The sequence below is a fragment of the Heliangelus exortis genome, chromosome 1, assembly GCF_036169615.1.
Source record: "Heliangelus exortis chromosome 1, bHelExo1.hap1, whole genome shotgun sequence".
Lineage (NCBI taxonomy): Eukaryota > Metazoa > Chordata > Aves > Apodiformes > Trochilidae > Heliangelus > Heliangelus exortis.
In genome coordinates this window covers 88,494,598-88,521,622 of record NC_092422.1, presented here as the reverse complement: position 1 = coordinate 88,521,622, position 27,025 = coordinate 88,494,598, and the positions used below count along the sequence as shown (strand labels likewise).

General features: G+C 36.9%; 1 protein-coding gene across 1 annotated transcript in view; it reads right to left on the bottom strand.

Annotated features, from left to right (window-relative positions):
• DSCAM (DS cell adhesion molecule) overlaps positions 1–27,025 on the bottom strand; it is a 450,058-nt gene that overhangs the window by 120,725 nt on the left and 302,308 nt on the right. The window contains exons 10-11 of the mRNA XM_071752599.1: positions 26,522–26,641; positions 22,923–23,096 (exon numbers count right to left, since the gene is read on the bottom strand). Of these exons, the coding sequence (XP_071608700.1) occupies positions 22,923–23,096; positions 26,522–26,641 (294 nt within the window). The remainder of the gene's footprint in view (positions 1–22,922; positions 23,097–26,521; positions 26,642–27,025) is intronic.

The window sequence follows — 27,025 nt, the reverse complement described above, 5'->3', positions numbered from 1 at the left end:
ATTAAAAAAATGTTTCAATTTCTCTGGAGACTGTTTTTACCCCCCGGCCAAGGAAAGGCATCATAAATACTAGTGTTTCAGGCAGAAATAAATTATAGTCATCCATCTCATGAACAAAGCACATGGCACATGTCTGCAGGTCTCTTTTCTCCACAGTACCTGCCCACAGCATGAATGTTATAAGGAGTTCAAAGGACTTTTTTTTTTTTTCTTTGAAATTGTGTTTCAAATAAATAGGAACTTCCATTCCCTCCTCCACATAGAGAATGAACATCCTAAAGCAGAGGCCAAATGCCAGGAGTAACGTAACCACCAGCAGCTCAAGAAGGAAGTCGTGCATGGTTTGACATATTGTGTATGGTGGATGTTGAAATGAAGCAGGAGCAATATGAAAATACTTGTTTAATTAGTTTTTTAAATTATATTTTCAAATTATTCCTTTTAATCACATCCTTACCACATGCACACACACACAAAATGTACTTAGATCTAAACTTGCTACCTAAATACTTAAACTATCTTTATAAAACGTGTTTGGCTTTAGGAAATCCACGTGTTTTAAACACTGATTTTGTGAACCTGGGTTTTTTTTGGTTTTGTTTTGTTTTTGTTTTTATTTTTTTAATTTAATTCCATTATAAAAAGAATAATCACTTACAGCGGAGTATTGTGGATTTATGGATGATTTTGTCCCTCAGGTTCCAGTACAAAAATTTATTTGGGATATTTACGTGGGATATCTACTGATAGGGAGCCAAATGAATGGAACTTTCTGAATACGTCTAAGCATTTATTTTCAACTGTTATCTATGCAAATTTCTAACGTTTTATTCTTCTAGTCACAAAAACATTGAAAATCATACAGAGAAGTTAAATATAATTTTCAGCAAGCCATCATTCATAGTTATAATTACCCTATGACAACTCTTCTGTTGATTTTACTCATAAACAAATATAAGAGCCATCAGTTGCTGTGCAAGCTTCCCTTCTGTTAATCTGTGTTATGAAACGGGATTCAGACCACCAAACACATTTTTGACAGTAATTTTGCTTCATTCACCATAACTCCAGATTTATGCCTAAGAGGCAAAAGACATTGCAGCTTCATGGGCTTTTCAATACTTTGTGTGATATGACTGCTTAGACACACGGCCAATGGCTTAACCAATAAGACAAATATTTTCTTTTTCTTAATTTAGAAACCAGTTAGCACTAATTATCTTATAAATATTATGATATAAGCACAAAAACTGTAAAGTTTGTTTTAAATCTTGATACTACTCCTTCACTTGCTCCAGAAGCTTTCACAAAATGAGATCTAATTAGAAGGGATATAAAACTGAGAGCAGGAGAAGAAAAAATACATACTATGGTTCTGTACTTGTCAAAAAATCAGACCAAAGATACTTACAGGAGTCTTTGAAATGAAACTTCTGACATACAAGGAAAAAAATTATAAAAATTTATGACCATTCTAAAATAATTTTTTTTTCCCCCATCCAAACAATACTCATACAAGCATATAAATTCATGAAACTAAATTCACTTAAAGGGACATGTATATCCTGGTGATCACCAGGGAATATATTCTTGACTCTTTCATTCCATGAAGAACTGAAAGAACAGTTGTTCCAAGTAAAATGCAATGCACAATGTTATGGTATTACTGAATCAGAGGCAAAAGATCTCTTGTTTACCATGAAATAAAGTTATTTCCTATTTCCAATCAGCTTCTAGCCAGCTTCTCATTTAATGAATTTCCCCATGGCTGAATGCTTCTACGTTTCTTACTGAAAAAAGAGTTCATGATTGATGGGCAGGACACAGTCTGGTGTTGTATGCTTATTCTACTTCTCCTCTGCAAATACCTACTCAAATCCAGGTTTCATATTTTATTTTATTTTTATTTTTTTGGAAGTGAAAAGATTTTTGTAATGAAAAGATTTATCATATTACCTAACAGCCTGAGATTTTGTCTTGAGAAGCTCTTGACTTTTGCTTTCTTTTAATGGATGGAAAATCTGGCTCTTTGAAATCTGGCATGAAAAAGTCCCTTGCTGTTAAAGTGCTACACCTTTGTCTCATATTGTTTCACTGAGAATTCAAAGTTGAAAGTTGCTGTAAAATTCCATGAAAATTTAACTTTCCTTACTAGTAAGATAAATTAAAATAATAAAAATATTAACATTTTTTTTCAAACTAATAACTAAAAATGAATGTTCTAAAAAAGTAGATGTTTCCACTGTCAAAGCATCAGTGACTACAGCCCTAAACTGGGACAGAACCACCAGATTCCTGCAATCAGCTCAACTAATTATGCAAGGAAAATGGTGATAAACAAGATCGCTTTTGCACCCTTATTTTTTTTCTTTATCCCCTCAATTACAAGGGAAAAAATGAGGTATTGTTAAATCAGGCTTATTTCTTCAAATCTCTACGTCCAACAATTAGCTCAAAACCCTTTTTCACCTTCCATTAGTCCTTTATCTTACAATGTAAATTACAGAAGCCTATTTTGAAGACTAAGTTTTCAGACTCTATTGGTGGCAGACTTAAAAAAATATGTAAGAAGTATATACAGAATTCTAAGACATCTTCTCTGGATTAATCTTACATGGATTAAGAAATAAACTAATTTAAATGGTAAATACAAGAACCTAGAATTTCAAGGCACAAAATAACTAAAACTTCTAAACAGTCTGCTATTTTGTTGTGATCATGCTTGATGAGAAATACTTTAATTACAAAAACATTATTTTCCCACAATATAAGGTCACATTTAGTACAGGGGTGTACATAGTACTCAGGGTTATGCAGTCAGGGAATGATGCTTCTCCTTTTTCTGCCTTATTTTTGATCAGGCACTTGGTTAGAAAATGGTAAATTAAATGAAGCAATAAGGAGGACTGGTCTTTTTGGCTAGGCTTGCTGAATGCCACATAAGATACTTTCATTTTACTCTATTTTTAAAATTCAGATTTCCTAGGAGATTGCTTCCCACCTCCTTTGACAGACATTGATATATTGCATCCTTTCTTTCTAAAAGTGTTCAAATTTCTTTCCAACATTGCTGAACATCCCTAAATGCAGCTGAAGTCTTCCTAAAATATGGCCTGGTTATCTAGGCTGTGAAATATTTCTACAGATAATATGTGGCATGTTTTTGATATATTTTGAGGTATTTACACAGCTAGAAAAGAAATCATTCAAACTCATTTAACAAAGGTTTTTCAGGGATAAGTTGGAACCTTCTTAAAGTTTTCTGGTTTCTGAAATGCTTCTATATTTATGCTGTGTACTTGACTTCATCGTTCTATATGAATGGCATCAACCAAGAGACAAAGTGCCCAGAACTAGTCTTACACAACAAATATCTCATTAAGATGCTGAACTCCAGTGAACCATGGAAAAAAAAAATAAAAATCAATCATATCTGCAGCACCGAGGAAAGGAAAAGCTCTGTGCCAGTTAAATATATTTTTAATACCACTGCTAACAAATAATAATCCTTTGATTTTCTTTCCAAAAGCTTGCAAAGTTGCTAGCAGCTCCAGTAACTCTTCCAGTTTCTATTGTCAGCTCTGCCAGCCTCTCATAAATCTCACTAGTCTCCTATACCTCTCTCTCCAGAGCTCATGTTCCTTGCCTCAGATTTTACCAGAATAAATCCCTATAATGTCACACAAGTTCCCCCCATCCCTTCTGCCCCCCTCCTCTAAGTCTGGTCTCCTGTCTAAGCAGGCCCCTGTTGTGTTTTTTAATTAGATGGTGTCCTTTCCAGAGAATGGGACTTGGAGGCAAAGAGGTGAAAAAAGGGTCACTGGTGATTTATTGCATGTATCAAGGCAGAGCTAGCTGGTAACTGCAAGACAGTAAACCTGAATAATTAGTTTTGTAGGGAACATTGAAAATTTGGTACTCCAGTTCAGGTCAAGCCAGAAAGGAATCTGAATCATTATCTTCATCTTACTGAAACCTCTCAGGAAGTGTAAAAACAGGTTATCTGTCAAGAATTCCCATGTCATTGCTACTGATAAGAAAAGATATAATTCAAGAGCAGCCTCTGAGACGGTTTTCTGATTCTCGTTTGGGATCACCTAGAAACAAAGAGTACAAAAATGTAAACTAAGATCTAATCTTTAAATTTTCTAAAATACTTGCATGTCAGCTATCTTGGACTTGCTTCAGGGAAACTGTTTTTCTTGTATGTATTCTTTCTAGAAAGTAGCATCAGCATCGGGAGCACAGACTTTGATATTCAATTGTTAGGGAAAGATGATGGAGGAATAAGATTTTGCACCCTTTGTCTACATTGTTCCTGATGACTTATTACTGTGGGATTAAAGCAATGTTACTGTTACCATCAGCGCATCTAAAACCACACAGTCTTGCAGATTAAAAAACCCCACAGCTCTGGGAGATGATAATATTGATAGCTTTTCTAGGGAGGTGTTTGTCAGCAGGTCCCACAGAACTCTACGAAGGAGGCAGCATTAGGGAAGGAGAATTCTTGGCAGTCCTGTAAGAAGCATCTTGTGCAGCCCCAGGAAAACTCCGAACTTCTCCGGGCCTGTGGTACCAATACAACTCTTGGTAAGCTTACTTCCACAAGGAGAACATTCTCACCTCTCACTTCAGTAAAAGGAAAAGAGGAAAATCAAATATATAGAACAATAAATTGTCACGTTCATAGTTAGTTCAGAAGGAAAATTTTAAAATGTATTAACAGCCAAAATTCACAGGTAACAAAAGGAAGGAGTTCAGTCTTTCTTAATGAATTGGGCTGCATCAAGGCAAAGCCAGGGAGGGTTTTGCAGGAGGATGCTGGGGGACACTCGCTGGCCCTGCTGCCACAACAAACCCCACATCCTGACCACTTGCTTGAAGTTGTTGCTCTATCACCACCTTGTTGCAAGGGCATGGGTGACATCACATTTTTAGAGAAAAAAAGACCACATCAGTCAAATACTAGTGCTTTAAGAGGCCAGAGAATCTTCGTCACTGACTTTTGTTTGATCAGGATTTTATTTGCTTAAGTGGGAGTTTTAATGTCTTCTATCCTACAAACTTGCTATCCAGACGGCACACAAGCTAAAAGGGATGTGCTAGATGAGAACTAAATTGTAGAATATTAAAAAAAAAAATATATCTGTTTATGTTTAATAAAAATTAAAAAAAAAAATCACAAGGTCCTTAATATTCCCTATTACCATGCATTTCCTCAATTTGCTATTAACTCATTTTAATTCAGTCACAGAGCATGCTTTAAAGAGTTCAGTGCTGCATTATGTGCTCCACTAGAGATGTTCAAGATCTTAATTGTTTGTTCTCTTCAGTATCCCTCACCCAAGAAGCTAATGAAAAATTCAGTCATGATGGTATTGTTTATGACATACATAGCTGTGACACATGGTAATTTTACAATCATTTCAAGACACCATGTGGTTTCTTTTGACATTTTGTGACAGGCTGTGTTATCAAGCATAATTGTTTGCACAGGAAACAACTATAACACGTGGTCCTTGGGACATTATGTTATCTCCTGATAATGATGTCATTAACATGTGTATACTATAATTAATGACTACAAGAGCGATTCATTTCAGTAAGGCTTATGAATCCATTTCATCAAAAAAGGGAAAAGAAACCTATAATCATTTGGGCTCAGATCCTGAAAGCTACTTACTTGCAACCTGCTGCAGCTACACTGGGTGACCCATTAATTGAGGCGTATTAACCAAGAAGCATTTATTTCTCAGTTATATTACAGAAGCTTGGATTAGAATCATTATCATAATGATTGTTCTCATAGAGATCAATGAGAGAAACAGGAACCTAGCAGTGCTCCAAAACCCTTTCTCACCCTATATCCTACCAAAGTTAGCCAGGGAACAATTACAGTTCATCAGTCTACAGAGCTAACAGAATGAAGCTGAAGACCTGTAGGTAGCAAACCCACTGCAGTTAATTCCACCCCACCTTCCTCTTGCAAGCCATTAAAGACAGGAAAACACATACACATCCTTGGCTGCATGCCATGTAGAATGCAAAGTGTCTGAAAGGCACTTCAGAAGCTTTTTTTGTGTAAGAAGTTTAGTAGTTTCTACCTGTCACTGTTATAATGGACATACTCTTAACCAAGTAAAATAGTCTATTTTTATCGTATTTTTGCCAACATACTTGACTGTTCAGTATTATGACCTTAGGTGTACCATGATTTTAGTATAATGCCTGTTTTGCTTTCACTGCAAACTCAGTTCTGCTTTTCACTGTTTATAGTTTCCTGAAAAAAAAAATTACATATTTAGACCCCTTTAAATTTGTTTTCAAGTCTCATGTTCCACACCTCTCCCTTAAGGCTAGCAAAATCCCACTGGGAGTTTTTTCATTTATTTGAATTTTCAGTAGGCTGTGTTCAGGCACACATAATATTTTCATAGAGACATTTGCATTCAGAAACAGCCATGAAAAATAGCTGGAAGTGAGTGAAATTTCCAACTGGCCACAGACATAGTCCTTAGGAAAACTGGCCACGATGTGTCTAAGGGGATTAGAACGAGACTGGATCTCTGTGAAGAAATTTGAAAACAGGCTGCTCACAAAAGTTACAACCAATGAAGGATGTATCATACTAAACCCTCCAGACAGATTAAAAGAGGGCAGGAGGAGAAGACAGGGACCTGTGAGCAGAGCTGCTCCTCCCAGCAGTCCCCCAAGCACAAATTCTGAATGGGGTTGAAAGAAGCACCAGCTAGGCTTTTCCAGAATAGGGGTAGTGGGATATGTTTCTACAAAACAAAATCAACAAATTAGGGTTTTTTGAGATACCACTGCCTTGTGTTGGTTCCTTCTCCTTGTGGCACTGAAGGAGAGCATTTTGGGACACCCAAGCACATGTCTCCCATCCAACAATGCAAGGTCAATCTCTGGCTTTTCTGTTGCCTCTTACATATTCTTTGTATAGAATAAGTGTAAGGATTATATGAGTTTTTAAACATAAATAATGATTTATAAGCATTATTGACCTTGTTCTGAGACTTGAAACACTGCATGTATGCAGTAGCCCTTCTTACCCTGTCACTCCATAATAATCATCGCTGTAGCTACTTCAGTGTGCATGATACTTTTTAAAGTTGAAGTGAGTAAACCAAAAATGTGTATTTTCATTATGTAAAATAAAAAATATTTGAAAATTTAAGTAATGCAAAAAAAGAATTTCTGGAACATTAAATTAGAGCACTATTGACACCAGGTGACATAAAAAACATAATAATGTGACTTTATGATTCTGTAATACTCATATATCATAGAAATGTTACAACTGTATTCATATATTTGTTCCATGCCCGTACTGTTGTCTTTCAAAAATACTGTTGTGAATATATTAAAATAAGTGAAGTATGATTGTTCCTCCTAAAAAAATCTCTTGATTCAGAACCAAGTGTAATGTTTTTTTCTATTCAGATAGTAAGAACAGGGGAGATCTTAGTTTTGGTTTTCAGGAATCTCTTGTGAGTCTACAATTCAAATATTATTAATTTAATATTTTAACTGAAATATTTTTAGAACTATTGATTATATCATCCTTTATATAACATATTAGAAGAAAATGCTTCCAAAAGGAGAAATAAAATCTGTACACCCATAAAAAACCAGTGGAGCTGTAGAAGCAATCAATGACTTTATATTAAGTATTTCTAGTGCAAGTAGTTCACAGGCTTTACTTTGGAATACAAAAAACCCCCAAAAAAGCAACAACAACAAAAACAAAAAAAAAACAAAACCCACAAAAAACCCTAGCAACTTTTACATACTCAAAACAGGGATGTCAGAGTTTACTCTAAGTTTAGAACTGTGAACTGACTCCATAGTTTGTGGCAATGTGCTGATAGAAGATTATTTCCAGCAGGTAAGATCTATTCTTTTTAAGTGCTATGCAGTTGGCTTAGCATTCAACACTGCATAAGATTTAGCTGGAAAACATATATTTCCTGAAAATATTCAATGAAAATCAATATTTTCAGTGGTGTTATGGAGTTACTTTTGTATTTATTATTCATATTTGTGTCTGTGCATGTATGTGGACAGAGAAAATGCACTCATATATGACTAGATATATGTCTCATATATGAGACAGCCACATTTAAAAATTTGTTCACCCTCATACTTCAAGTAATCATGTTGGCTTTTTCCATACAAAGTCCTCTGTGGATGTACAAATGCGGAATTTTTCCAGTGGCCTCCATGTAACATAAAAGTTGTTTGCCAGTACATCCAGAAAGAAGAGAAAAAATAATAAAAGACCTTTAAAGGAGTTGTACGGATAAATCAGTTTTAAAGCAAACAGGCAATTTTTGCTGGGAAAGCATCACAGGATACAGAGAGAGCATGACAGACTTAAAAACCATAACATGATTTCCAGGAGTGATCTGAAAAGTCCTCACTCCCACTTAGTATTTTGCAAAATCATACAGTGATGTAAACTAAATTATACAGAATTTGTGTCTTAAAGCTTGCAGTGAAAGAATTAATAAAACAAACCCCTCCAGTTAACCATTTTGATAATGACAAACATATCTGCTTGGGTAGTCAAAGGTACTTGGGGAAAACCTCCCACCATCTTTATGGGGAAGAGACAAAAAAGAGCAGTTACCCCCGACTTGAACCAGTTAGATGGTTTATAACACTCGATATAGGATGACTTTCCCTTTTCCCTTTTCTGAGAATGAAAGCATGAAGTAAGTTATTCTGGTGTAATTCTCCAACTCTTTGAGGTCACTGGAGTTTGAGAATATATGTAAGGTTCCCTGGATTAGCTTACATCACACCACCTGAGAAACAGGTTAATGCACTGGTAAGTCAAGAAGTCTTGGTATTAGCAAGTTGGAACTACATGATGTTTCTCCTAAAAGACTTCTAACTCCTGTGTATTCCATGCAAAAGTATCCCTGGATGGCCCCAAGTTAAATCCCTGGTGCTTTCAAACTCCTCCATTTCACACAGAGTTCGTTCATTCAAATGGAGGAGCTGAAGCAAAACTTGTTTCAGGCAGGATTACACTTTGGCTTTCAACAGTTCTTTCATGTGTTCCCTGCTTTCTAAAGTAATTTTTACTAAGCTGTAAGAAGTAAATTCTTGCTCTAGAAAACATGTCCATGTTGGAGATTTATAGCAATACAGCTAAGTACTGTTGCTATTAGAGTATGCTAGAATAATCAGCAAAATCTTGATTATGGACAAGAGCTAAGGAACTTATTGGTAATGGCAGAATAGAGCATTGGTATATATTGGTATATGTATATTAACACACAAACACACAGTTAAATTGTAGCAGCTGAAGAATTTACCACTTATCCAAAAAGCCATGGTAACTTCCCAGGTCCACCCCTCTACCTAAGAGCAAACAGGAGGAAATACAACCTCTTTAAATGCCCAAGAATTATTTTGTATATCCCCCTGCTAGGCAGACACATGGTCACCTACCACAGCTCAGCAGATTCCAAGCCACTGACTCATCCATAATCACTGGATTGTACATTTAAACCCTCTCTTCCAGAAGGGAGCCTGATTTACTTCGTTACTCTACCTTAACAGGTAAAATAACCAGACAGCTGTGGTTAAAAACACATCACAGCCAAAGAAGAGGCCCTAGTCATCCTAAGCAAGTTAAACAGTGGACAGTGCCAGACTTACTTCTTTGGCCAGGTTGTTCTCCCCCTTCTCAGTTTTTTGAACACCTCTTTAAGCTTTTTTAGAGGTCTACCAGTTTCATACTGAAAGGCCTAAGACCAAAATGGGAGAGTGTTAGCACCTCTGTGCAATGAGGTTTCCTGGTGGAAATGCAAAACAAAGTGGATTTAGAAAGAAAGGTTTACTATAAGACACTGAAATGCAGAATTCCTCATTCACATCTGTCTCCTCACTGGCCAGTTTTCTGAAATATGTCTGGGAACAGACCACAAATGCTACACGAAAACAGCAGTATTCCTGAGGATTGCTATGCACACTTGTAATGGTCTTCCTTACCATTCAGGTGCATGCCCATTTTCCTTAAAAGCTAAGAACTTCATTCAACTATTACTTAAGCCTTAGAGATGGGTGTTTTGTAAATAGTGATTGGATTTTCAGCAACAATATGCAACCACTTATAAAAAGTCTGTTATTTCTTATTTCAGCTTGCCAAGTCACAACTTATAAATCTGATAGCAGGAGATTTTCCTTGCTGAAAGTATGAGTTTATGGCTCTACGTGCATGGCAAAGAGCCCACTTGGAGCACTTGTAAATACAGCAGTTATGCTGCATTGCAAAATAAAACAAAAATAGTAGAAATCTGCTTTCTTATGCAGCACCTACAGTAACAGGCACTCATTTTAAAAGCCAGGTTTGAGATAGGACCACAGAAGTGAAATCCTGCTACATTATTGTGATTACCAAAATCAATGACTAGTAAATAAAAATCAGGAAACATAACCCTCTAAGAGATGCTCTTTCTACTGCTCTGAAGATTTGCAACATTTATTTAATATCTCTGATGAGAGCATTCTTTTTTCTGACTCTCTCATTTTGTGGTCACAAGTTTATATTAGCTGACTTTCAGAAAAGGCATTTGAATGTTTGAAACCTCTGCCCTTTCTGAGAGAAGAGATGACGATGTGAGAAAAACAGGATTGTTTTTCAGGTACTTATCTCAATATATGTCAATCAGTAGATGAGTGGTTTTATTTGGTCACTGTTGACATGATTTAGGAGTCTCTTTTATCTAATGCAAGAAAATTCAGAATAGGGAAATGGAACTGAGAGAACTTGCAGTGCTGACTGAAATACAGGCTGCTGACATCAAATGGTGTTTTGCTGTTCATTTCCAAAGACTTACAGTGTTTGCTGGAGCTTGATAACATATACTTACAGTGTATGGCATACAATATATGTGCACAGACTTTTACTTAGAAGTTTAAGCCAAGTTTTAAAACAACAAAAACAAACCCAAACCAACTCTTAGCAACATATGTTTAAACTCCTAAACAGCCATCTGCTTTGCTAAGCATCCTTCAGCATGTCACTGATTACATGAAACAGTTGTATGCATACTATTTTAATAAATCAGAGTCCTGTTTAAGAAGAAAGAAATGGCTTTAGGAACATAGTATTTGGGATGCATTACTTTTTCTTTGAGAATGCACCTGGAGGGATTAATTTTAACACAATGCAAATTAACAGGAATGTCATAGACAAGCAGACTTGTGTTTAATGAAGGTAAAGATCCCCTCATAGCTCTATTTTTTTTTCTGCTAAAAAACTCAATGTGCAATTGTTTTTTGCTGCAGACATTTTAAATCAGTCACCTCTACCCAGTCAAACAAATCAATAATTTCATGTGTTCTTTTGAAAGCTGCATTACAAACGAGTAAACTGCATAACAAATACATTCAGAAAAGCCCTATACCATCTGACCACATCTGAATGCTTTTTGGGTCTTTTTTCCTTTTTGAGTTATTTTTTTTCCTGACCACATCTGGCTGCTTTTTATTTCTTTTTGCATTAGTTGTTTTAGACAAACATCAAACAACACATTTATATGAGTGCCCACATGTTCATGCACATTTGCACACAGAGATATTGGCAACTGAGCCCATTAACTTACACAGATCAAACAGAGAAAGAGAACTCACAGGACTTTGACAGTATAGTGGCATCCCATGATATTTTATAAAATTAGGTATAGAAGCTTTCAGAAGTTTCAATCATAAAAGCAGAGAGTTTAAAGAACAACATCTTTGCCAATTCCCGTCCATGATAGTCCACTTCCTTGATTACCTGAGAATACATCAGCTTTCATGAGGGAATATATGAGGGATGGAGACTCACAGCTAACACAATTTCCCAACAGCAATTACATGCACCTACTTCTACCTGCACAGACAATTCTATTCTAGTATCCTGATTAATGCAGGAAACTTTCACAAAAACCTAAATTCTTAATGGGTACTGGTGCTTAGTCTTTTGGAAAGTCAGCAGGAAGATTTGTACGTTTCTAAACAAGAGAACAATTTTAATGGAAAATACTGTTTCACAAGTCAAGAACTGTAGCTGGAACATGGCATTTATACCCCCCTGATGAATAATTTCTCTTTCCTGAATGCGGTTGTGTGTTTTCTCCTACATCCATACAATTACATGCTTTCCCAGAGGCTACCAGGAATCTGCCACATGGGAGCTTAGTACCGAATAAATGCTGATAGAGAAGGTAAAATGAATGTCACAAAGATGTATGTACTGTCTGGACAACACAATTCCTACACGATCAAATATTCTAACTCAGTCTGGAAAAGAAAAAAAGTGAATGTATAAGACTAATTATTCTGTGGCCTGATGGAGACAGCTAGGAAAAAAAAATGTATTGGGTTAGATTAATCACAAATAATGAGGCCAACAGAAAGAGCTCATTCTTTCATTAGCTTTTGGTTTGACAGACCAAATCGATTCATTCCTTAACCCTGCAGGATCCTAATAAGATTTATCAAAAAACGGAGCCATGCTTCTTTAGTTATCTGTACTGTGAAGACACTCAGAAATCAATTGTTGTGGCCAGAAGTGGACACTTCCTTTTTTTTCCCCAGGAAACATAAAAGCAAAAGATTAAGGTATGTTCAAACCTCACATACCAAACAATTATCTGAACAATGTGGATGGGAGCTCCCACGCTGATGCAGAGGATGAATCTTAATGGTTAGAAAAACAATTCAAAGTGAAGGAAACCCATTTCCTACAAAGCAAAGATATCTAGACCAGGAAAGAAAATCTGCATTTGTAAATCCTTGCTTCTGATTATGCCTGACATGCACAGCAGGAAGGGGTGTGGGAAGCAATGCTTTGAATTTCCCTGTATACAACATCTACAGCTTGTAGACAGCTCTTCTTCCTACCTTGCATTTTCTGTTCTTTCTGTATGTCTCCCAGATGTAAATGTAATTTTTGTTTTTATGTTATCACACAACCTATACACAGCATTTACACTGAGTACCACTGTAGGATTTTTAGAAGGTTATGAACAAAGCTACCACATAATTTTAGAAAAGCTATTTTGAAGAGAAAAAGATGTGCTATGAAAAAAATGACACTTTCTTTATATCTAAAGGCAAAATTGCCTGCTTTTAAAAAAGCTTAAAATTACAGTGATGGAAGCAGTTGTAAAAAATTGTCTTTGTCTAATAGTAACATTTGATATTATATTTTAAAAGAAATAATCTCTTCTTATCTGAAGTATAAAATATTTGCATATAAACTGTATTTTTTACATTTTTCTTTTACTACAGGAGAATTATGCTGAAAAATATATGCAACTGATTTAGTGTCTCTGTCACTTGATACTGAAATGTAGCTCACATCCTACATATTTTAAGACATTGTAAATTTTTTTTCTTCTAACTCAATGGCTCCATTCTTTTTAATGCAAAAATTACAGGTTTACAACAAATTAAAGATAAGCAATCAGCCATATTAAATAAATAAACAAATAAGTATAAAGAATCGTATGATGGCATGGAGTAATTAAAAACAAGGAATAAGGTTTTGAAATATAAATCTTGTGTGAAAAACCACTGATGAAAATATTCAGAGTGCATAAGAAACCCTGATATGTAAGAAGAAATGTGGTAATTTAAGACTGTCCACTATTTTGCTGTTCAGATAGCATTCAGCAGATCCTATACTCATATCAGAATAATAATGGGGAGCTGTGAAATTGATTGATAGGAGAATGAATATGGGATAGAAAGGGATTTAATAAAAAGGAGGAAGTCATGGCAAGAATGTGAGGTTTGCAGAATGGTGACAGCAAGGAAGAGGAAGAAGCACCAGTGGTTGTGAAAGGAAAATTATGTGAGACATGAAAATACTGCCCTCTTTGAGCCTAAGGCTTTGTCCTGCTGGAACATGGTTATTTTGTAAATGAGATCCACCTTAAAGCTGGTGTGAGGTGACACAGAGAAAAGAGGGAAGAGGGAAAAAAGAAGATGGAGGAGAAGGAAAACAAAAAGGAAAAAAAAAAAAGGAAAAAACAGGGTACTTTACCAGCTAGCTTTGCTCAAGGGGAAATAGTCATATATACTGCACATACTTGCTAAATTAATTTACATCCCACTACTGCTTTGCAACACTCTCTTGGTTTACGTTTATTTAATCTTTGTTAGCAAGACAAAGGCACAACTCTTGATGACATTGCAAATGTAAAAATAAGCAACAATATATCATGCATGCACTTTCTTCACTAGAAGCCAACATTAAACTATGCAAACACACTACATACATCCCGACCCTACAAATGAAACTAATATATTCACAGCATAATCTATATTTTAAAATGTTATTCAGGAAAATTATTTAGCTTAACAAAAGAGAAGCATGAAAATACATGGAGCTATATATACTCTAAGCATTAAAGGCCCCTTAAGGTTAATATTTAAGAAAAATTATACTGTGCACCTACACCAATGCTGCTTTTGTAATCAATTTGACTTGATAAACCAGTAAACATCATTATGGAATTATGGTCATGCCTAATGTTTAGTCATTACTCTGCTATTATACCTATTAACAGAAAAAACAGAAATAACCTATCAGAAAAATGTCCTAACACTATTTGTATTAAGATACAGTTTTGCTAGCAGGCTTTGAGGTTTAGAACCATTTCATATGAAAGCACTGAAATAATTTTTTTTAAGAATCTTTTTTTTTTTATTTATTTTTTTTTTTTTATTTTAAGTTTGGTGTGTTCTGATGAGAATTTTTGAGATCAGTCTGCAAATTCAATTACCCCATCTACTAATTTCTCTCCCATCTTCCAGTTCTGGATTCATACAGTGAAGGTCACCACAGCCTCTAAATGCCATTCCATCTAGCTCTAATCACTTTGTGCTCCATTCCTGTACTTCTGAATACAATGTTCTGAGAGCTGTTCCACCCACAGCAGCTCCCTGAGCCCATCCTTGGATGGTCCCTGCCTGCTCTCCCAAATGGGGTATCAAGTCAGCACAGAGCCCAGATGGGCCACAGTGGCAGAGCTAGGAGCAGGGCATTCACCTCTTTTCAAAAGGAGATGGAAAGGAAGACAGCTGTGAACAGCAGAGTTTTGAGGGTGTTCCACCTGTCCCGTCAAACTAGGAGGAGGAACAATGTTTACTAAACTAAACATGGCTGATGAGCAGTGAGTAACTCTGAGATGGGTAGTCCTGAAATTCTGGCTGTCAAGTGTCCTGTGCTCACTGGTATATATTTTCCTTAAGAGGTTATTGAGATATATTGTGTTCCGGGTGGGTATTCATTCCCACTTCAAATGAAGCCAAGCCTAAATCTGAATAGTTATATTCTAAATTTTCTTTCAAAAAAATGACCTTCCAAATTATCAGGAAGAATAATTTCCAGATTATTTTCTCCCAGATAAGGACCTTTAAAGATTACCACTTATTATGTTCTAGTACAGTAGGGTTTGCAGTACTGTGCCAAGTAAAATATACTGAAATTTATTGGACTACTTCCTTGATGAAGGTTATTATGAATGGATTATCTATCTAGTTTGTAAAAATCACTGCAACATCAATATCTCAACAGGAGAAGGAGGAGAGCAGAGCAGACATTATTTTCAAGTTAAGTTTCATCAGCATTTAGAGACATAGGAGCTGTAGTTCTTGATCTGAAAGGATGTGCCTTGCACAAAACTCCACTGATCACAGGTGGCCAAATCTGGACAGGGGAGTTCATTGCAACCTGAGAGCCATGTAAAATTTTATCCGAATAAGTAAGTAATTTAAAAGGCCACAAGAGGTATTCAGATTGAGGAAAGAGGACATGCTGTTAAAATATCGATGATTTGGCTATGTTTAAGTACTTCTAATCCATTCAGTAAAGGGAGAAAAATAAAACAGTGGCTAGAGGCAAAGCTTGTGAATCCCATCTCTTACAAGGCTTTCTAAGAAACGTGAAGATGTGAAGATATTAAAAAAATAGAATCACCACAACAAATTGGTTAAATGGACATTTTTCAAGAAAGCTTCAATATTCTGTTTCCACTAAGGAAATTTAAATGGAAAGAAACCTTCTGAAAAAAAACCCTCAAACATGTTTCATTTTGAATGTTACTATTTAGGCAATATAAAGGTGAGAGAGACAACTATTCTGAAAAATAGCAATAAATATGGTACTGTTGATACAAATAAAAAAGACAGAGCAGAGCCTATGTGCACATTCTAGCTAGCTGGAGAGAAATCTTTTTTACCTTCCTTCTAGAAACATTGCTGTGCAGCCAGCCTTGAAAAAAAGCAAAAAGGGCTGCTGCATTCTTTTGCTCCTTACATCCAATTAGAAAAATATGTTTTTAAAAAAGAGAGGTCCTTACCTCTCCTCTATTCCTTAAATGAGAGTATTGCAAAGATTTGCATACAAAAGCACTTGAGCATTTGTACTGCAGTACATCTGGCAATTATCTTACAAGAGAAAGCATTCGATTTAGCCAATTGCCACAGGCTTGGCATTTCTGAGAGAAGTAGAAAGCATTTGAATGTACAGAAGAAAAGAGATATTCCGGCTTTCTACCAGCTACCTTGAACATACTTCACGTTTAATTTCACCCTGTTGCCACAGGCACTGTGTTGTTATGACAGCTGATCTGCCATTGAATAGCTGTAAAGGAAAATCAACAAAGGATCGCTTCAGCGATTTTCAGTGCAATTTATTGGAGCTTGTATCTTGCGGCTGCTGCCGCCTGTCGGGGTAATGACACATGATCAGTGATTAAAGTGAAAGTCCCTAAATCAAAGCTGAGCCAATGGTCTGTACAGGCAGAAAACAGCGTTCAAACCCTGTTCATTTCTCATGGTGGGAGGACCTCATTAGGAAAAAAATGAGCTGTTTTACTAACAAGAGAAAGTACTTGCGTTTAGGGAGAATTACCGCGGTTCCAAGATTTACTGGGGCTTTCTAACAGAATCTTTTAGACTGTGCATTTAATGAAAATAAATAAGTAATTAAAACAGATAGTGTTCCAGTCCATCAACACTGACTTGTAATTTAAACTGAGCTGTACTGTAGTTCGTTCACATATTCACATTGAACAGTTTTTTGCGTTTGCCAAGAAATACATGGTGAGAGAGAGAGCTGCCTGTCATGAGGGTAAGGGCAAAGGAATGCAAGGGCAACTTGCCACCTTACAAGAAAGGGCACTTTGGGACACAAGAGTAATTTTGGTTTCACTGAAATGATTTTTGGTTTTCTTTCCCTTTACCTTATTCTTGCATTCTGAGGGGACATACAAGTAACCCAGCTAAAGACTGTTACTGATTTTGGACAAAACTGTCCATCGGACAGTAAGTGCACTCTCCCTGAGATAACCACAAACTATAAAGAAGCATATAAATGTAAACGTCCTTGAAAATACAGCAGAATGTCAGGAGAAGAAAACAGTAGAACAGAGTACTCAATCAGACCAGGGGACTTGGTTTTGCTTTTGCCACAGAAAACACTATTTACAGGCCACTAGACTTTGAAAAATGGAGCAAAGACAGATTAAGAAATATCAAAATAACTTGGCTAAGGTGAGTTTGACATAGTATGACTGCTGTTCTTCCTGTAATCTTTTTTTTGAAGGTGTTAGAGATGGTGATTTTTGTCTTCCTTTACAATATATTATCTACTATTTATATTACAATGTATTATCTATATAGACAGATTATCTATCTTTGCAAATTCAGAATAGGCAATGCCACCGTTACTGACACATCATGGCATATATACATTTTTAACAAGATATTGGGCACAAACAGAAGGATAAAGTCTATGTACAAATGTTATTCTTTTTATACACAAGGAAAAGTAGCAGTCAAACAGATCTCAACACTTCCATATTCTCAACAAGGAATTATTTTTTCTGAAGACTAAGATGATCATTTAGAGGCACCCTGGTGATCAAAGCAAAGCAATTTCTCCATCACAGCTTGCCGGCTTTACTGCAGGTGTTGCAGCAAAGCAAACTCATTTGAATAGCCACATAGGAGGTGTGCCTTTATGCTGCCCAGATAAAATTTCATGAAGGAAGCCAGGTATAGACTTCCATCAATTTTAACAAACACATGCTGTCATGCTTCGGCCATAATATGGAACAATTTTTAGCTAGCAATGGAGGAGACAGCGTCACTAGTTTAGAATTGCTTTTCAGAAGCATCTTTTGAGCTTGTTTCTGTTTATAACTACTATTACCTTATATTTGGTTTACAGTACTAGCTAGTTATGTGATCAGGGCCTCTATGTACCATGAGATGTCTGGAGATGAAAAGAAACAAATCTTGCCTGGAGGAGGTCATGCTGAATGTAGTCGAGAGGCACTAAAGGATGCAGAGGCAGCAGAGACTCAGTGTGCTGAGTTACCAGAGACAAGACCCAGGGTAGCTGCAGGAAGGGGCACTAGGCTCACTTTTATACTGTGACCAGGCTCTCTTTCTCAAACATCATCTTTTCTGGTTATTTCACCAGCTCTTGTAAAAGACAGCAATTTTAGAAGTTAAAAAATATCTAAGTGGTGAAACTTAGTGTTAAAAGTATTAGCTGGGATTAGTATGTTCCTCCTAGAAGGAGGCGTGGGTCTGACTAATGGCTTTAGATTTATGCATTAAATACATATAATGAAAATAGCTAAGAAGCATATTTGAGATAAAAGCAAATGAAGCAATTCTGCTTGGCAGACAGGATATTTTGAAATGTTTTGGTTATCAGGTTAAAACTTTTCAGCTCCACACTGACATGGAAATAAGTGATGGATTTAGGAAGGGGAAGAGCTAACATGACTGCCCCCAGCAGACTATTTACACAGGAACATACATAACTTAATGAAAGCTTGCTTTTCAGGTGGGAATCTTTTCACAATACTGTTCTATCATGTTATATATAGCCCTTAAAGTAGAATTAGGAAATGTGACATTTATTCAGATGAAGGCAGGCAGGCAGTCCATTTCAAGCAGACATCTCTTCCCTTGTGACTCCCAGGCAACCTTTAAATAATTTTAGTTCTTCCCTTCATGTTAAAGGCTCATTATCTTTTATAGAAATTCTTTAGAAGTTTTCTCATCCCAGGAACCAGGAGTCATTTCTCAAGACAGCACTAGATTCCTTATTCCAGATCTCTCTCATAATTTTCTAATATTGTATCTCTTGGTGAATAAGGAATTTGAGAACTACTTATCCTTGGTTCAGAAGAAGAGAAAAAAAATCACTGATCATGATTTTTTGTCTATTTCTTGAAAAGAAAGGGAGAAGGATTCTCTGCTTTCAAGGCTGGCATCCTGGCCCTGTGGATCCTGATTCAGCATCAGCTCTGGCAGCTCTTTTCACATTTCTGTTAGCATTCCTGACACTTATTCCTTTTCCTCCCTCTTTTCTTGGCACTCCCTTTATACAGTTTTCTTTCCGCCAAGAAGGTGGACCAGCTTCTCTGGCATGAAGGTGTCATGAAACAAACACTGAGGCACTAAATAAATATGTATCTGGAATTGCTACCATTGCCTTCTTAAAGTTAAGTGCCCTGTTAAGCAAGACAAGTTGGTTTATAGCCTGAGCTAGCTTTTCACTAAAAAAAATAGAAGTGTCAATTTAGAAGTAGCTAGTCATGGAAGTATATTATGTTAATGTGCATTCTGTACTCTCCTGAACTACTAAAACAAAAAATTGTCTACCCTCCTTGGATATCAAAGGTCAATAGCTTTTCTGTTTTCATACAGGTGACACTGGAAATTCTGGAGAAATTCAGCATCCAGTCTCACATGTAAGAGATTTGTCACAGGATCTATGAAAGGCAAAAATTTATCCTGCAATGTTACTAACAGAGTAGATAGAAATTTTTATAAAAAATGGAAGAGAATCATCTGTGCATAAAGCGGGGGTTTTTTGTTTGGTTGGTTGTTGTTTGTGGGTTTTTTTAAGTTCACAGCATCTTGGGATAGAGTTACTTTTCTTCTTAGCAACTACAATAGTACAATGTTTTGTATTTAGTATTGGCTTTGGTATGAGAAGAAAAGTACCCTAATGCTTTTTGTTGTTGCTAAGAAATCAAGGACTTTTCAAATTCTCTTGTTTTGCTGTTGTGCAGGCTCACAAGAAGCTGAGAGGGAGCATAGCCAGAACAGCTGACCCCAAATGACCAAAGGGATGTTCCATACAATATGACATTATTCTCAGCATATATAGCTGAGGGAGGAAGAAGGAAGAGGCTGACATTTTGAAATATGTTATTTTATCTTCCCAAGTCACCATACCACATGGTGAAGCCCAGGTGTCCTGAGGATGGCTGAACACATGCTTGCCAATGGGAAGCAGTGAATTAATTCCTTGTCTCACTTCCCTTGCATGTGCAGCTGTTGCTTTTCCTATTGGACTGTCTTTATCTGAACCCAGGAGTTTCCTCACTTTTACCCTTCCAATTCTTCCCCCCATCCCATCAAGAGGGCAATAAGCAAGTGGCTGCATGGTCCTCAGTTGCTGTCTGGGCTTAAACCTTGACAGCTGTCAATGGTTAGCAACTGCATACATGAGGTATCTGTGGTACAAGGGACAGGTATAAAGCGAAGGAGGTTGCTGTAAAGCTGTATCTTTGTTGCTGCTGCTATATCTTTGTATCTGAGAGTCAGTCCAGTTTCAAAATCCATGACTAAGTCCATCTAAGCCACTCCACTTTTTAAACAGATGATTCGAGTTACTGCTCACGGACAATCCACATATAGATTGAAGGAAAGTGAAAGCCAATGGGTCACAATGAGACAACACAATGTCTTGATGACAATCTTTGCTTATGTTTTGAAAGGTTTACCAACTTTTTCACCCAGAAACAACTGCCTGGGCCAGGTCTCACCTTCTACCTCTGAGTAAACAGGTATTCTAGGTGTCCATGTGGAGCAGGATCAACAAATTAAGAGCACTGTGAACATCATGAAGGAAGCCCAATGTTTTTATGTAGTAGTAGAGGATTACTGTCCTGAGGACTAAAGTTGAGAAATAGGCTTGTGGGGGAGAAGAGGAAGGCTCCAGAATAACCACAGAGAAAAACAAAGCAATAAAGTACATGATACAGCACCAGAGAAAACAAAGGCAGGTCCAGACCCCCATTTTGGAGTCACTCTACCTGACAAGCTGCTCGTATTGTGTGCCATATCGTCACCACCAGAGCAGTGGATCCAACTATACCTGAAACCCACCACAGCATGCTTCCCCAGAGCAGCTTGTCCTTAATGTGTGCTTGATTAAATCTAAACCTGTGACTCTACTATGCATGCACCAACACATAAATAGCATTTTCTCTAAAAGTTGGACCAGGAGCAGGATGTATGTTAGCGTGGATGTGTGAGGCTGTGCAGATCTCTTTGCCCGCTATCTCAGAGCTGGAGGGGTTTTCATTAGATTCGAACAGAAACTGACTCTCCAGGGAAGCTCCTGCTCTTATTTGATAAGGGATGCTCTTTTATCACACATGAAACTGCATGCAGTGATCAGAGAGGCAGAGTGTATAGCTGCCAAGTGGAGGAAAGATGCTTTTCTGTAGCATACTACAGCGATGCATTGCTACTACAGTTGAAGACTGGCCCAGGAATGTCCACCTATGGAAACTTGAGAAGATGGAACTTCTGTTAATCCTCAAAATATGCAATTAAGACAACTGCTTGAGAATTTGGGATATCATGTTATTTTTTTAGAAGACAAAGCCACTATGGTAAAACTAAGTGGAGAGGACACTGGTGGTACCGAAGCTTGAGGATCTAAAAAATCTGAGATGCATCCTTTCAAAAAACTTAGTTATTCATTCTCTGACATTATAACAAACAAACAAACAACACCCCTAAACATTAGTGGTCTAAAGTATCGCTCTTCAGTGAAGAATAAGCTGTACTTTTCTTCCTTTCAGAAAAAAAAAATTCTTTTTACTTTCAAGGGCAAACCTTTTTCAAGCTAATTGACATCTCAGAACTTCAAAGCACTCAGTCAGTCTTCAAAAATCCTCCAAACATGAAAGTGCATGGCTCGGTGACCTCCTTCAATACTGGTCTAATAGGTCATCCATGAACATTTGGCATGCTGAAGTGTCAAGGGGGTCTTTTTTTTCTCTAGTGAGAAATTGTATTACCTCTGCAGCCTTCCCCACCCCACCCCCCCCCATAATATTTCTGCTGTATTCTCAGCTGTGTTCATGTTTTAAGGAGTTATAGGTAGCATGAACCTAAAAACTGGATTGCTTTTGTCTCTTGTGCTTAGAAAGTACAGATAGGTTGAGGCTGTGTATGCAGTCCAGATTCAACAGAATTAAACACATTTACTGAAAGTTATCTGCCAGTGGCTAAGTCAAAATAACTACTGTGGCTGTATCTATAGTATCTTAAAGTATGTTATAGCATCTTGTGGTATTTATGTGATTATACCTATAGCACATATTTATGGTATTTTAAGAATTTATTAAGGGACTTTTAAATCCCTTTTTTCTTCAGCTTCTGAGATTTTTTTTACAGTTGCTGTGTGTATTTCTTCTTTGTTATTGTTTTTCCACCACAGGTTTTTCCACCACAGATTTTTCCTACTTCCACTTCAGCTGTAGCTCATCGGCTACATGATATCATCATGATATGAATTCTTGATAAACTTTTTCATCTTTAAGTCCCCTCTCTTTTCACCCTCTACCAATCAATGTTTATCACTAACCATATTAACTTCCAGATGCTGCCACATCCAACATTAACTTCCAGATGCAGCCTACAACCAACATAAGAGTAAAACCAACAAAATCAGCCTCTCCCCTGCCTTCCCCCCTCCAGACCCACTCCAAACTAAGGATACAGCAGACAAGCCTTTTTCACTCAGTGGTAATATCTGAATCACAGAGAAGTGTTTTAGTTCTTACTTTTAACAGTGAGGTACATGGACTTGCTGACGTCTGCTCCCACATCATTGCTGACCTTGCAGAGGTAGTATCCACTGTCTTCTTCCAGCACGTGCTTAATCAGCAGGGAACCATTTGTGAGAAGCTGGATACGACCATTCAAGGCAATCGGCTGGAACTGAGGCACCCCAGCACCTAAAGCAGGATGCCCATGGAAAGAGGTTAGTTAGGAAAGAAAGTATGTCTTTTTTTATATATATATATTTTTTAACAAAGCAGAGACTATAGCTTCCTATCCTTAGAGGATTAAAATTGAATTCAATTAAAATACAAATCTGACATTATCAGTAAAAAACGGAATAATTTTTGTGAAAACTGAATTAATTGCATGGAAAGAAAAAAGACTTTTGGAATGTAGTAGTAACAATAATCTGCTCATGTTAAAGGCAAAAGGGCAAAAGGAGCATGAAGCAGGAGTGAGAGGGTGAGAGAGAAAATGAAGGACATTTTCAGACTGCTCATGGGTAAAAAGGCACATTTGTTGTACATTTAGAGGCTGATAAATTATTGACAATTACAGCTGAACAGTCATACAAGTATGCATCCCTAATGCATACACCAAATGAATTTCTTATGACTAAGAGGAATGTCTGTTTTAGTAAACATGGTATACTCAAGGGACTTCTGGAACCTTATGAAACTCTGGGTAATATGGAAAACCATATCAGTGTGTTGCTTTTTTCTTCCTACAGCTGACTGACATGACACAAAAATCTCTGCTCGGCCATGTTTGTATCCAGTAGTCATTCAGACTATTAAAAAATAAATAAATAAATAAATAAAAAGACCAAAACCAACCAAAATAAAGAAAGACCAAACATAAGGCTCAGACCACCACCTCGGGCACAAGGTACCATGTTTGGTGGTAATGTAAAAATGGCAGGTCTATAAAAAGGCAGGAAGCCTTTTCAGCCTTGGTTTTAAGAAAGAACCTTTTCTTGGACGTAAGATCCTAGGTAATTTAGGGAATAGGGAAAATAGGAAAGAGTATATTGCCATGCTGCCAGTATGCTGTACTGTCCAGAAGCCCAGCACAAGCTGAGGTTCCTCCATCACTAGGGACTCTAAGTGTATTTTAAGATATTCCTGTAACAAGAGGTTTTTCAACCCACTTTGGTGGCAGGAGATGAGATTTTTCAGGGGAATTGTGAGGTAGTTGTCTTTGAAATTCTTATACCACTTTCTGTACATGAAGTTAACATCTGTCAGCATTAATTACTATACACAGTTGGCTGAATCAGCCCAGGAGGAAATATAATGAGTGAATGCTATGGGGAATGATTTAATATAAAATAGCAAGCTAGAACAACCTATGAATACAACATCTAGAATACTAAAAAAGACCAGACACATATACCAAAATTCCTTCTAGTCATAGAATAGTTTACTTTCAGAACTTAAGAGTTAAACTGAAGGTCTGGTGACCAATACTGTTAACTTAGAAATGTTAAAGCAATAATGTTTCCACAGAAAACAGTTGTTGTTGATTTTTTAGCTATTTTAGTCACACACATCTCCCACTTTTTTTTTATAGTAAGCCATTTTTCCTGTCATTTAGTGGGAAGGTACCTTTATGCTTCACTAACTCTACCTGTCTGCAATTGATTGCCCAAGTGGACAGATGCAAGCACTCACTTCTTATATTTCTTCACACGAAAAATTCTGGTAACAATTTGTTGTTACCAGAAGGGAAAGGGCTGATACTCCTGAGGGTAGCTATGACTGGGCATAATTTTGCATAACAGTGTGGAAAGTCTTCTTTACTCTTCACATGCACAGTTACTTCTATTTCCAACTGTGACCAAAAAAAAAAAAAAAAAAAAAAAGAAAAAAAAGAAGTCCCCCAGGTGTAGTGACAGCAACTTATTACACACAGCTGCACAGAGGAATTTTCAAGAGCACAATATGCTCATGAACCACAGACTGTTTGAGGCTGGAAGGGACCTGTGTGATCCGACCCTTTTGCTCAGTCAGGGCCATCTAAAACTGGATGCCCAGGACTATGTCCAGGCAGCTTTTCAGTATCTCCAAGGATGAGACTCCACAGGCTCCCTCAGCAACCTGTGCAAGTCATTGGTCACTGTTACAGTAAAAAAAAGTTTCTTATACTCATTCTTCTACTCTTCTTATTCTTACACTGAAACACCCCTGTGTTTCAGTGTGTGCCCACCACCTCTCTAAGTCTGAAGGACTTAAACAGATACCTCAGTAATTGTTTCAGAATTTTAGTTCATAAACCTTGCTCACAAATCAATTATATAATGTACGTCTTTAAAAGAAGATGTAACCTGTATCCTATAGGCCTGTACAGCACTTTAGTTAGACTAGGTATTGAAATTGTAGTCATCCGTTAGCAAAATACAGGGTTTTGTAAAAAAGCTGACCTCTCTACCTAGAGTTATTTTGGAAAAAAAAAAAAAGAAAAAAAGAAGAAATATTCTTTGACTTAAAAACTTGAGTCATAATGAAAAGCCTGAAAACCAGTCACTTGATGGTAGAGTATCACTAAAATCAAATCACTGCCCCTTTTTCCTTTATTAAGATGGGCTGTTTATCAGTTTGAAATTAATTGCAGCTCAGCTAGCTTAGCTTTGCCTCCTCCTTCAGCATGCAAATAGAATTACTTCTTTGTTACCTATACTAATAATTAAAAACTTGTATACCATTGAGTTTAATGGCATTTGGAGCTCTGTACCCTTCTTTCCACAAAAGTTGCTTTACCAATAAAAGCAAAAAAAAAAAGTTTTGGGTGTTTTTTCTCTTCCCCTGAGATTTTTTTTTTTTTTGGTTGGTCTACTTTGGTTTTTTTTTTTCCCAAAAATCACTTGGACTTAGATCCCAAGGAAACAAAAGATTACATGGAGCATTACATCACATTTTCTTTTCAACAGCGGTCAGCTTTGCTTTTAAGAGAGTTAGCTCATGGGTTCTGGATATAGAGTTTGGAGTTTGTTTTGTTGCTAAAACCAACCAGAAGACAACTGGCCAGAAGATGCAATCTTGCAGGCAGCACATTTTAATTAAAAAGCAGTCAATTTCCTATGGTTACTCTGGGTCAAGTGGGGCCAGTTCTAATGCTCTGTTACATGAGAAGAAAATGTTAAAGCATTATGTAAAGCGCATACTGAATTACTGCTTATGCTAATGCTACCTGACCTCCTCTTTGCTGAAAAGATATGACCGGTCACGTTATCACAGATTTTGAAGGGGAAAATAAAATCAGGCAGATGCTGCCAGTGAACCTTGTTCTGAGGTTGTTTCAAGTAAAGCACTATCTCTTTTCTCTCAGCTGTCCATTTAATCACTTACCTGCTGAGGCCAGAGCTAACACAGGCACACATTCACAGTTCCAGGACACCTCTAAGGCAGACCACAAGTCAATCTAGCTCAGCCTTGTGTCTGTGACAATGACCAGCACTATAAGCTTGGGGAAATTATAGAACAGTGTATATATGACTGATACTTGGTTTGACTATATGAAAATTAAACCACTGAGATGTGAGTAAGCTAGCACTAAAGCAGAATTCATTTGTCCCTGGTCATCACATGAGGAGTCTTACCTTTTGAGTACTTCCAGACAATGGTGGGAACAGGATAACCCTCTGCAGAGCAGTTTAGAATTACAGCTTTTCCATAGATCCCATCCTGGTCGCTGGGCTGAACCACAAATCTCGGGGGCACTGCGAGGGGAAGCAGAAGCAGCCATGAGAATTCATGCAGATAATCAGGTAGCTCGAAATAACAGATCAGTCAAATCAAGAGACATAACATCTCATACATGAAAGCAAAAATTGAAACCCCTTTAAACCAGCTTTTTGATGATCCAGTGATATAGTAAAGTTCATGTTACATGATTGTTTACTTCCTGTACACAATCTCAATGTACTTCTTACCAGGCATGACAGACGCATTGGTTCTTGATAAGATACAACCTCTCCATTGGAGAGGTTACAAAATAGAATAACATAAATCAAACTGTCACGGTCAGAAAATAAATGCTTTCTAAAAAAAGGGAAGGTTTAACAGGTGTTTTAGAACAATTAGAGTTTTCTGTGCTTGCTTTT